This window comes from Trifolium pratense, linkage group LG1 (assembly GCF_020283565.1).
Source record: "Trifolium pratense cultivar HEN17-A07 linkage group LG1, ARS_RC_1.1, whole genome shotgun sequence".
Lineage (NCBI taxonomy): Eukaryota > Viridiplantae > Streptophyta > Magnoliopsida > Fabales > Fabaceae > Trifolium > Trifolium pratense.
Window position 1 is genome coordinate 48692702 of NC_060059.1, and position 13726 is coordinate 48706427.

The window sequence follows — 13726 nt, forward strand, 5'->3', positions numbered from 1 at the left end:
ATTCTGATAGTCAGTCTATATGTTGATGATCTCATATACACTGGAAATGATTTGCTTCTGATGAATGAGTTCAAAACATCAATGCAAAAGGAATTTTCAATGACTGATTTGGGCAAGATGAAGTTTTTTCTTGGAGTAGAAGTAATCCAGTCTGAGGAAGGTATATACATCAGTCAACAGAAATATGCAGCTGAGGTCTTAGGGAGGTTTGGTATGGAAAATTGCAACAGTGTATGCAGCCCTATAGTGCCTGGTTGTAAGCTTGACAAAGATGAAGATGGTGATGCTACAGATGCAAGAGAGTATAAGCAGATAGTTGGGAGCCTAATGTACCTGTTGGCTACAAGGCCTGACTTGGCTTATTCAGTGTGTCTGGTAGCTAGATATATGGAAAGGCCTACAAACATGCACCTTACAGCAGTCAAAAGAATATTGAGGTACTTAAAAGGTACACTTACAAATGGAATCATGTATAAATGTGACACTGAGAAGGGTTTTGAGCTAGTTGGCTGGTCAGATTCAGATTATGCTGGTGATGTGAATGACAGGAAGAGCACCACAAGGTTTGTATTCATGCTTGGATCAGGAGCCATATCTTGGTCTTCTAAGAAGCAACCTATTGTCACTTTGTCCACCACAGAGGCAGAATATGTTGCAGCTGCTGCATGTGCTTGCCAAGCTGTTTGGTTGAGAAGTATACTAAGCTACTTGCTTAAGAATCAGAAGATTTGCACTCAGATTTATTGTGATAACAGCTCCTCCATCAAGCTGTCTAAAAATCCCATTATGCACGGTCGTTGTAAGCACATAGATGTGAGGTTTCACTTCTTGAGAGATCTTACAAAGGATGGAACAATTGAACTCAAACATTGCAAATCACAAGACCAGTTGGCTGACATCATGACCAAACCTTTGAAGTTGGATGCATTTTTGAAATTGAGAAGTGGGTTAGGAATGGAGATGAAGTGAATACTGCAGAATTGCTTGATCTGCTTCAGTTTTGCTCTTGCTGCAGAATTGCTTGGATTGCTGCAGTTTTTCCACTGTTTTTGCTTTGCTTATTTTTCAGTTTTTGTGTGAATGTTGTTTAGCTTGCTTGTCAAGTATCCTTTAATTGAACTCTTAGGATTGTTCAATTAGGGGAGAGTTTGTTGTATAATGTGTTTGTAGTATTGGGCCTTGATTAGCTTAAGCCCAATATAGTTTGTGTTAGGCCCAATTGTAATGACTTGCTATATAAGCAAGGTTTGTGTGATCAATAAAATTGACTTGGCCATTTGTTCTTAACAAGAGTTTCTCGCGCACCCTATTGTTACTCATCCGCTACCTATGAGTTTCTCGCACCCTATATTTTTACTCATTCGCTACTTACGAGTTTCTTGCGCGTCATATTTTTACTTATCCGCTACCTACGACTTTCTCGCGCGCCCTATTTTTAGTCATCCGCTACTTATAAGTTTCTTGCGCGCCCAATTTTTACTCAACCGCCATATACGTGTTTCTCGCACGCCCTATTTTAACTTATCCGCTACCTACAAGTTTCTCAGGTGCCTTTTTTCTCAGGACCCTCACATATTACGAACTAAGTTCAAATCATCCAAAACAAATTATTTATATTTATTTTTAATTTTAATTTTTTTTTATTTTAATTTTTCCGGGCTTGCGGGCCGCCCGTGGCCCATTCGGGCTAGCCTATATTTTAATCGGGCTTTATCGGGCCGGACTAAAAAGGCCGGAAATAATTCGGACTTGGATTTTCAAGGCCCGAGTCCGGGAAAAAATCAGGCTTGGCAGACCGGCCCATTCAGGCGAGCCCATTTTGACAGCTCTACTACCTCTATCCCATTTCCCATTTTATAAGAACATTTTTAAAGTTCAAGGTGCATTGAAAATGAAAAGAGAAGGTATATTAATGACAAATTTAATACAAAAACTATTTTTTTTAATTCTTGTGCATTTATGAAAGAGCTCTTAATATATTATTGGTACTCAATTAAGTATACTAATAATTCTTAATCAAATTGAACGTACTGTAAAACACAAAAAACTGGGATTTGGATTTTGATTAGAAATTGTCCGATTAAAAGCAATTTCAGAAAATCCTTTGAAATAGATCAACTGAAAAAGTAAAAAAGAAAAGTGGAAGATCAACATAAAGAGGTTGCTTACTTTTGTTTTTAAAAAATGACTAATATTGCTGAAAAGATGATCAAAATACAAGTACTATAATGTACCCCAAGATACAAGGAAAACCAATCTGCTTAAGCAGACAACAGAAGCAGACAACAGAAGCAAAAACAAAAACAATAATAATCATGAGATAAAATTATAATTAGCTAAAACAATAACTAGTAATTGACACACAATTAAAAAACAATAAGCAAACTAAATTCCATTAATATCTTAATTGCAAGGGGTTTATTTTTTGGTATTTGACTTGCAGTGGAAATAGAGAGATGCTCTATCAAGTCTGTGTAAACAGAACAAACAAAAATTACAAGAGTTATGGAGTAGAAAACACCATAACGCATATCCCACACAATCATATCATATATAAAACAAAGAAACGCAATACAAATGCCCTAAGATATAACCTAGAGTAAAATGAAGCCAATACCATTATATTCTATGCAATCACCAAGCAATTTGTCCATCTGAAGAAACATCATTAAATTTTACTGGCAAAAGAAATGCCTTCCTTTGCAAGTTGATTCACATCCTCTACCGCAGGTTTGACTCTAGCAACTTTGGCAATAGCTTTGTTGTCATCGGGACTTCCGCCTTCCAAAAAGGCCCCAATAACTTTCCCGTCTTTAATCCAGTATGTCCCAAAATTAGGCTTTGGTGATGCAGGATTGTTGTCTCCAAATAGCACTGTTTCACCAACATTGTCGCCATAGAATTGCCAAGACAGGTCAAATGAACGGGAATAGAAGTATGGAAGGTAATCATACTCTTCAACTGTTTTTCCTGCCTCTGCTGCAATGATGGCCTGCATGAAAATGATACATGTGTTGGGAACTTGGGATTAAGGAGGCACTCGGGGAAAACGATACATGTGTTTTGTGCATAACTGGAGAAGCATAAATATGTAAGGAAGTTGCTTACCTTTGCAGCCTGCTCAGCTGATTTGCGAGCATGGTCAACATGTTCAACTCTTCTATCCTCGTTGTACAATTTCAAAGGGAATGTGGCAACATCACCAACAGCATATACATCGGAAACATTTGTTTTGAAGAAGGAATCAGTCTACAACCACAACAAATGCTATCAATGATATTGATATCAAGATTTATTAATCACAACTAAGATTTTTTAAAGCTTGACACAAGCCTCAGAATATGGTCTCACTAACCTTGATTCCACCCTTCTCCTCTTCAACCTGCCCTTTGAATAAGGATATTTGAGGCCTTCCTCCAACACCAACAACAACAATATCTGCTTCCAGTACCCTACCATCCTTTAGTTTGACTTCTTTTACCTGACAGAGTGACATATGGATGAAAGTCAAGCTAAATTTGATTAGGAGTTTTAAAATCCCATAATATGACAGTATTCCAAGATCACATGCAACCATACCTCTCCATCGGAGTTACTAGTGAATCCAGTAGCAACAGTTCCTTTAATGATATTGACCCCCTTATTTGCATAATATCCTTCATAGAATGCAGCTATTTCAGCAGTAAAAAGTCTTGGCACTGCAACATTGATTAAAAATATATAAGTTTAGAAAAGGAGTACACACACATTCATATGAGTGGGAGTGGTAGCGAGAAACGTTTATAAATGTCCACTTACTACACCAAGGTTCTGGGTAGACCATGGTAACATCAATATTGTTGAGTCTCAAAACTGCACTCAACTCCAGACCAATGTACCCTCCCCCAACAACCACAGCTTTCCCATTCTTCTTTGCTTTGATTGCCTCATACAGTTTGTCAGCATCATCAACCTCCCTTAAATAAAATATGTTTTTGGCATCAGCTCCTTCTACACCGAAATCCGTCAACCTTATAACCTGCAAAATTAATTTTTTAGTATTAGTAAGTGCTAAAAGAATGTGAAATATGAACACTGAATGTAACATCTCTAATATCAACAAGGAGCCTTACAGTTGAGCCAGTTGCAATAACCAAAGTCTGGTAAGTGAATGTTTCTCCTTTAGCACTTGTCAGGGATTTTGCAGCAAGGTCTGCTTTTACAATTTCTGTACTGAGATGCAACTGTACTCCTGCAATGACCAGTTTAATTTGCAATCTAACATCAGATATCTGTTGTTAAATCCCATTCTAATATTTACTTATCTCTTCCTTTAGCTCAAAACCGAAAATTTATTCTGAAAACCATCCAATTATAATAAGGGGGGTCAAAGCCAAATTAACCTTTCTCATTGTACCACTCAGGAAGTAATCTTTCTCCTCCACTCCCAACACAGGTATGGAATCCAGGAAGTCTGGCAGGAGCTGCAAAAATTCAATTGTAACATTAAGTTAAATATCCAGAGAAACAAGCAAGGCAAGCTGCTATTTAAACTTCAAAGGATAATTCATCAAAGATAACAAGCCCAAGATTAACGAAAAATGCAAATAAACATAACCTTCCCTAAATTTGAAGAAATGCAATCAAATTAACAATATTACAACATGTAGCTATCAAGATTAACCCACAAGAGAATGGGGAAAATTAAGGACGAAAGACAGCATGTAACTTACACTCTGGAAAAAGGTAAGCCTTGCTAAGAGCAGGACGTTCATAAGGTGCAACCTGCACAAAGGTAAGATAGGTCAGGAAATTTGTAGCACAATAATAACTGCACAAGGCTCAACTGATAAAAACATGATACAAAAACAAAGCTTGAAAAGAAAAACGAAACTAAGGAAAAACAAATACAACAGACACTTGAATTCATAAAAATGCAAAAACTATGTTCGTCACATTGATCATTACATTTTTTAAAGAACAAATAATTGTCCTCTGGATATAAAAAAAAAAAAAAAATTGTCGTCTGGATATTGGGCTCATAATCAATACTTACAGAGTAAAAATTACATTTTCAAGAACTAATATGTTTCATCACTAAATTCTCAGGACAAATATGGACATTTACTCATAAAAAAGCCAAGAGAAAGGAGGGACATAAAAATAATAAATACTTTTTTTATAGTCTCCTAGAGACTTAATGTATATTAACAAAAAAAAAAATTCAAATAAAACATAAAAATCAATTAGGAATGAACAAAATTTATAAACCCTACGAAATTAAATGAAAAACAAAAATCACAGTTTAAATATGATGCAAAGTGCAGTTCATAAGAGGCACATACTGCTTCTTTGGAAATGATTGCAAGCTCCCCAGGCTTAACTCCTTGGTTCACAAACTCCTTTGCTGCATAACCCTGCAATTTGAATAAAATATCTGAATCATTCAATCAAGATTTAACCGATATCCACCAACGACAGTATAAAGATTTTGTAAACAGTCAAGTAATCATAATTGTTGGATCATTACAAATATTTCACTTTAATCATATCATATCTACTTTAAAAGTCACATGGAAAACAGTGTCAAAAGTTTTACACATACAGTTATCTAAATTAATCTCGCTTAAATTCAAAGCACAACAAACTCAAAGTTCAAACAGTATAAAAATTAAGTATAATTCTTCATAACGATCATCACAGTTTTCACAAAGAAATACAATTCAACTTATAACTCTCAACAAAACAATTACAGAAACATCATCTAAGTTCTCTTATGACTCTAAAAAAAATCAAATCATCAATTCAGATTGCAAATTCATAAGGATCTACGATAGAATTCCAAAAGATCAATCAACAAATTCAAACACGAATACAAAATTGAAAGGATTAAGAGAAGTGAAACTAACAGCTGAGACTCCTCCTCCAACGATGATGTACTTGAATGAGTGTTCCGCCATTTTTGATTGATTGATGTGAGAAAATCGCTGCAAATTCGGCTCTGTGTTTGTTCAGTGGAAACGAAATGAAACTAGCTATTGGTATTGGTCAGATCCATTATATTGGGTTTCTTGGTTTTGATTTTTGGAGGGTATTTTGGGAAATGGACACTGTATGAAAGGAATCGTAGTGACGTGGAACTGTAGTGACGTGGCAGATTAACAGTTGCAAATTTGGTTCTTGCTACTTACCTCCCCACTCTCTCGGGCAGTATCAAAATCGTATATTTCTTTTACAAAATTGCCATTCAAATTTCAAAGACCATTCAGCCATATCATCGCTCATAATTCTCAATGATATTCTTTCCTGTTATATATAGCATAGCAAAAGTATAATTCGTTTTCCATTTGTACCGACATGATGTTTGTTTACTTAGAATATCCACATCGGAGATACTCATTTTTGAGTACTTAATTGAAGAGTAATCAGTCAATTTAGTCTCTAAACTATCACTCTCTCACCAACTTAGTCCCTAAACTATTAAAACCAACTAAAAGGTCCTTAAACTATATTCATATCCTTCAATTTAGTCCCTAAACTATTAAAACCAACTAAAAGGTCCCTAAACTATATTCGCATCCTTCAATTTAGTCCCTCGGTTAACTTTTCCGTTAAGTGACTGTTAGTAGTCCCTAAACTATAAAAAATACTTCAATTTAGTCCCTAAACTATCTTAAAAAACAACAATGCTCAAACAAAGTATCTCCCATTTGCAATGCTCAAACACACATTTTGCTTTTGCTCTTACCTTGTCATTCTTTATCCATTTGATTTGTCTTCCAATCATCACTTTCAGCCATCTAATATAATATAATGTATAGTATTAACAAGGAGCACAAATTGAGAAAACATTGAGGAGACAAAACAGGGACCACAATAGGACCACTATAGAGAGGCAATTGCATAAAAAAGAAACAAATTAGGACCACTATAATACTTAAACAAATTAGGACCAAAAAGCAACATAAACAATATAGATGGTAATAATATAAGAGATACAAAAGCTTCAAAATAGCAGCAACATGAATAAGCGAAAAAAGAAGCAACAACATGGTTCACGCTAAAACAAATTTGGTTCAAGCTAAAACAACATGGTTCATTGTACTAAAAAACACAAATTTCATTCATGAAAATTAACAAGTGAGAATAAACCCTTACAAATTTATAAAAGTTAGAACGAAAAACAGTGAAAAACGTACCTTAAAACAACGACGACAACCGGAATTGGAGCGTATAGGTGGCGCTAGGGTTTTCAGATTGAGATGATTTGAGAGAGTTGATCGAGAAGAGAGAGATACGAAGATGCAATTGAAGGGGGTTGAAGAAAAAAGAGTTGGTGACGGAGGACTAAATTAATGGAGTTGAGAGAGTTGATCGAGAAGAGAGATATAAGCGTAAAAGTAGCTTTTGGATTTTAGGGTTTTAAAGAACAGTTAACGGAAAAGATAACGGAGGACTAAATTGATGGATGGAAAATAGTTTAGGGACCTAATTGATGGATGAAAAATAGTTTAGGGACCTTTTAGTTGGTTTTAATAGTTTAGGGACTGAATTGGTGAGAGAGTGATAGTTTAGGGACTAAATTGACGGATTACTCCTTAATTGAACCTCACGTGTACACATCACTCATTTATAATATTTTAATAATAGTATTTAATAAGTACTCAATTTCTCCAACCCAACATCTCTTAAAAAGTTCTAATTAGGCGCTACCAATAACACATTTCACCAATAACTATACATCATTATAAATGAGACCCACAAAAATAAAATAGGTATTAATGCTTATTGTAGAACTAGTACCTATTAGGTACTCAAATGGATATTGCTCCAATGGTAGTACCTAATAAGTATCATGAGTACCTAATAGATACTACACCATTGGAGATGGTCTTAGAACACCCACAATGGAGCTCTCCAAATTTGAGTACTTAACTGGGTTTCACTGTACACATCACTCATTTATTATTTTTTAATAATAGTACCTAATAAGTATTCAATCCCTCCAACTCAGCACCTCTTAAAAAATTCTAAATCAGTCCCATTAATAACTCTACATCTCATCAATAATACTACATCTTTATTAGTAGGTCCCACAAAAATATATTATAATAAGGAGAGAGAGGGTACCTATTTGAGAAGCAGTACCTATTAGGTACTCAATGAGTTTTGCTCCAATGGTAGTACCTAATAAGTACCTATATAAGTACCTAATATGTACTACCATTGGAGATGATCTTATATACTTGGTAAAGTCAAATATGATTACCGTCCGCATGAGGTTAGCTCAGTTGGTAACGGATATCGTATTTTATATGTCATATTTATCTATTTTAAGGGTGAAATTTCTAGTCATTAAACTATTTGACAAAAAACAAATCAATTCAATTACCTAAATACAAATTATTCAAATATACTTGTTTTATATGGTATCAGAGCTATCTCTGAATCACACGTCTAGACATAGAATTTCCTGCGAATAAATTTGCGCAACAAATGCAAGCTTCTGCGTTAAATATATGCCCTCACCAATGTCTCTTGAATTTTTCCCTTCTTTTTTTAAGGTAAAAAATTTGACCACGAGAGCATGTCTTCATTCCAATATCTACAAGTTAGTGACATATGTAACGACCCGATTTTTAGTAAATCGATATTTTATATATATGCATATATTTTGGGTTAGTGTTAAATATTTATTTACGCGACGTATAATTATTTATCGCGAACATAAGTTTATAAGCGAAACCTTTGCCATGTTAGTGGGCTTGGGGCGTGTGATAGAGCTTAATGGGCCTAAGCCATTGGGCTTGGTTCAAGACCATTAGAGAGTAGTATAAGTAACTAAGTCAAACCAATGAATAGTATCTCATTTCATTTTCTTTGAGTTTTGAGTGAGCAAGAGCAAGAACAAGCTAAGCTAGGGTTTTGGCTAGAAGAACACGAGCAAGGAGAAGAGATTTAGAGGCCAAGAATCATCATTCAATCCAAGGTGAGAGTGGTTAAGCATAAGCTTGGGTGATCCAAGAGAGGGGAGGTGTCTAGCCTCCATTCCCAAACTCTCTCACCCAATTTCTTTGGGGTTTGGGTGAAATTTCTTTATCATAAACATGTCCTTTTCATCTTAGTATGCTTAATGAACATCTAGGAGGGAATATGTATATGTTTGATGATGGTTTTGCATGTTTATGCAACTTTGCTTATTTTGCAAGAAATTGACATGATTTTGATTGTTTGATGTATTTGGATGTTTGGAAGGGATGATTAATGTTCCTTGATACCATATATGCTTGAAATAGCTGTTTATAAGAATTTATAACATGTCTAGATGAATTTTTGGTTGGATTCAATGTTAAACCGCCTTATTGAAACTCAAGAACAGATATTTTTCTGGTGTAGTTCGCTAAGCGACCAGGAGTTCGCTGTAGCGAACATGTTCGCTGAAGCTCGCCAATGCTCGCCATGAGCAGGTGACTTCCTGGTGAGGTTCGCCATGTCTCGCTAAGCCCTCGCTTAGCGAAGGCCTCTGTGACAGCAATTTTTGTTAATGTTTGTAAGTGTAATTAGGCACTTGTAACATGGTATAAGGGTATCCTTACATGATTGTTGATACATGTTGATGTCTGTTAATGCTTATTGTTAATCGTTATATGACTCGCACGCGTATGCAATTAGTTGTAGTGCAAAGTGTGTATATCCATGTATTTGGTTTTGTTTTGGTTTGGAATTATTATATGTTTAATAATTGTGTTGTGTAATGGCATTTATATAAAATGTCAAAGAAGTATATGTATTTTTGTATATCGGATTTTCTGATAAAGAAGAATATCAGATTGTCTGATAAAGAAGTTTAATGGATTATGTTATCCATGTAGTGAGCAGTAGCTTCGTGCTATGTGATTATCATATGTTTGGTAAATGCATGACATTCATAAATTCATGCATTGTTTAGGGATATCAGACTTGTCTGATAAAGAAGGATATTGGACTTGTCCAATAAAGAAGAATATCAATGGTAAGTTCCTTGATAAAGAAGATGGTACCACATGCATTAGTCGTGTCTAGGTTGGCATGACATTGAATGTTTGGCATTAGTCGCATTTGAGTAAATGTGCAATTATGTGTTATGTGTTATGTGAGTTCTTTGTGTTGTCTGAAACGACGTGAAACTATCTGGTTGTGTATTTGTGAGTATGTATTATCTGGTGTATTACTTATTGAGGCATGTGTGTGAGTTAGTATTACGTGATAGGTTGAATATAGGTGCGTTTCTATATTCGTATGTATGTGATTATGTTTACTAACTCTCTACCTAATTGTTATGTGCTGGACCTTTGGGGGTTCAGGTATTCAGGTCGAGGTCTCGACGAGCTTTAGCTGTCGATCGTTTTGGTGTGGAGCACTTTTGGTGAGGAGCTAGTGTAGGCTACCTTTGTATAGTTTTGTTAAGTTTAGTTGGGTTGTGATGTATATTAGTGCTCTGGTATTTTGTAACATCGAGTCGGGGATCGTTTGTATTCCGTCGTATATCGATGCGAACATCTTAACTTATGTTTTATGTAGATGAATTATCTTTTGAACTATTTTGTTCATTGCTTTGAAAATCCTTTATTTAAATGTGTTGGATATTTGTGTGTTGGCCTCATTTTGCTAAAACAAATATACAAGCAAGATGTTGGACCAAATGTTTCAACATGTTGGGTACAAAAGATGTTGGACCAAATGTTGTAACATGTTTGGGTACGACAGTCAGATTGCCCAAATCTCGCGCATTTATTACACGTATCTGCTATATATGGAAATCCACTCTACAAACGTGTATATCAATATTTGATCTGATCAAGACGTTATTAGTGCAGATATGTTCTTATCAAGACTTAATGGAATGATTCAACACATTGTTTATTTCCTAAAGAGGATCAACTATTTTAGGAAAGTTTTTATTAAGGTCTGATTTGCTTAGCTGGACGTGACTCAAAGACCAGCTGTGTTCTGAAGCTTATCTTGGAAGATCAGGAGCGTGTTAGCTCTGTCTATATAAAGAAGACTCAAGACCAAGATTTTATGAACCGAAACCATTGTTCATCAAAGATGTAGTCTTTAGGGTTTCGTGTTTTTGAGCCACTCTCTAGGAGAGTTGGTGTAAGTGAACCACTCGGGTTGTGAGATGGTCACTATGTCCTCACTCAGAAATCTTTAGGTAATGAGTTGAGTATTGTAATATCTCTGAAGCTTTTAAGCAAGGAGATAGTGTTTGTATTTTTTAATTGTGATTCTTACTTGTGGATTCTATAACACGAGTTAAGAACTGAGTTTGTTATTGTGTAAGGTTACTCCTAAGCTTTGAAGTACGGAGTTAACTGTGTGTGATTTACTCAAAGCTTTTAAGCAAGAGTAAAGTTTGTCACGGTGATTGTCACCACATTTTATTCAACATCTTATAAACAACACAGGTTGTGTTGAGTGAGTGGAAGTGAGATGGGATCTCATGTCTAGGAGTTCCTAGGCAGAAGTTACATGAGTAGTGTCGAGGTCATAAGGCGTAAACCTAGGATTTGCTGGAGGTCTTAGTGTAAGACGTAAACCGAGGGTTTGCTGGAGGTCTTAGTGACTAGAGCTATTAGTGGATTTCCTTCCTGGATTGGTATCCCCCAGAGTAGGCAGGTTGGCTGAACTGGGTTAACAATTTCCTGTGCAGTTTATTTACTTGTTGATTTTATTATGTTTCGTAAGATGTTCCAACATTAAGTATGACATTCTCTTTAAATTGAATGTTGGAACATCTGATAAAACATTATTTCTCAATATCTGTTTTAATGTTATATGCCTTGCCGTGTTATTTTTGTCAGACCAGATGTCTCGACATTCTATACAACATCTGGTTCTGCTGTACCAGAATTTCAATTGGTATCAGAGCAGGCATCCTGTTCTGTTTTCTGGATGAGATCCTAGGGAAGATACTTTCTGGTTATGGGCAAGAAAGGAATACTGAAAATTTGTTTGAACTTGGAGAAGTTCACATTGATTAAATGGTCCCTAGAAGTGGAGGATGGACTATTCATGATAGGGTGTGTATTAGACCTATCTTTTGTTGTTCAGGCGTGTAGATCTTGTGATGAGTTGTTGTATGGTTTGATTTATTTTCAAACACGTGTTATTGTAGTGTGCCTGAAGTTTGTTGAGGAGTTTTGTGGTTTGAATTCCGCTGCATATATATCTGATGGAAAACTCCTGGTTGTTTTGTTTGTTGAGGATGCACCACTCTGTTCTATGATGTAAGCCCTGGTGTGGTGATGCTCGAGGAGAGTTTTTTTTTAATTAACTTGTTAGAGATGCCAAAGATACTTAGGGGTGATCTCAAGTCCACTCATAAAGGCACTCATGTATGAGTTTGTTGAAAAGGGGTCTGAAGGAAGTTATGAGCAATTTATTTTTGCTTTCAACTCAGAAAAGTCAACTTCTAGTGTCTTTGATAAAGGATTTCTTGGTGTGTTTCGTTAGAAGGGAATTGATGTCTTACCAGATGTTGGAACATCTGACGGAACATCTGACGAGCAGATTCTGCAGAATCTTGTTGGATGACAGTAGGGCATGGCAGATGCTTGGGTGCTAAACAAAGTGTGTGTTGGTTACATATGTTTGGAACCTTCTCCTGACCTGGAAGAGGAGGCATCTGTGTCTGAGATGGTTTCTACGCTAGAAACATATCTTAGATAAGTTTGTTGGGACACGATCAACATATGGTTGACCTCTTGGGTTAGTTCATGTCTGATCCAAGTAAGTGATAGTTGAATCTGTGTGCAGTGTTGATGTGTTATCTGATGTTTTAACCATGCATGTTATATTCTTATGATAATATCTAGTTGTATGGATGCATGATTAAACAAGGAGGATTTATTATTTTTGGGACCAAAGAATTATGGTTCTCTTGTATTTTTGGTGAAGTTAATTCTTGACCTTGTGCGTTAAAGATATCTTTTGAATTAAGATTGACGAAGTTTTTACTTCCCTTCAAGATGTGTGTTTGCGTTAAAGTGAAAGGAAGTATATGTTGCATCCCTCTCTCCATTGTCTGGTGCGCGCTAATAAAGGGAAATCCATCTGATGTAGTTAATGCTTCCACTAAGGTCACAAGTGAGTTTGTTGATGAGTCTCTCAAAGGATCTGTCTCTGAATATGATGTTGTGTCGTATGTTGGCACATCTTTGGCACATAAGACTGATGTTGTGCTAAGTATTGTCACATCTGTGGTACCTGATATTGTGTTGGATCAAAACGTTCCAGATACCTGTTAGAGGGAATCTCCTCTATAGGTTCAGAAGAATGGCATCAAACATCTCAAAGTAAGATAAGAGGTTTGAACATTAGAAGAAGTTTTTGAGATGTATAATATGCACGTCCCTGCATGTGTGGTTGATTTGATATTGAAGGTTGATCAACTACTGATGGTTGATTCTCCTGTGTCCCCTTGCAAGAGTTATGGAATACTATGGTATCTCCAGACCATAGTTCAAGATGAAACTGATGGGATTGAGATTGATATCAGAATTAATGTTGAAACATCTTCTCCAACATCTGCTTCTTCAGCCAAGGAAGCTGGTTCTACTCAGGGTGGAGTACAAGGCCAAGCAACTGACCTAATCTGGAATGATTTTTTGTAGAATACCTGTCATGAGTGGATGTCATCTGTTGGTGCCATATATGTGCAGAAGAATGATGTCAGATCTAATGTTCTACCTTGTGTGAGAAG

At 35.9% G+C, this 13726-nt stretch overlaps 1 protein-coding gene across 1 annotated transcript; it reads right to left on the reverse strand.

Annotated features, from left to right (window-relative positions):
* Positions 1 to 2366: 2366 nt before the first annotated feature.
* Positions 2367 to 6262, reverse strand: LOC123904040 (monodehydroascorbate reductase). The gene is made up of 10 exons (XM_045953741.1): positions 5889 to 6262; positions 5325 to 5396; positions 4713 to 4764; positions 4383 to 4463; positions 4113 to 4231; positions 3799 to 4018; positions 3580 to 3698; positions 3356 to 3481; positions 3109 to 3249; positions 2367 to 2992 (listed from the first exon to the last, which is right to left on the reverse strand). Exons 1-10 carry the CDS (start codon positions 5937 to 5939, stop codon positions 2669 to 2671), a joined length of 1305 nt encoding a protein of 434 aa, XP_045809697.1. The 5' UTR covers positions 5940 to 6262; the 3' UTR covers positions 2367 to 2668.
* Positions 6263 to 13726: the final 7464 nt, after the last annotated feature.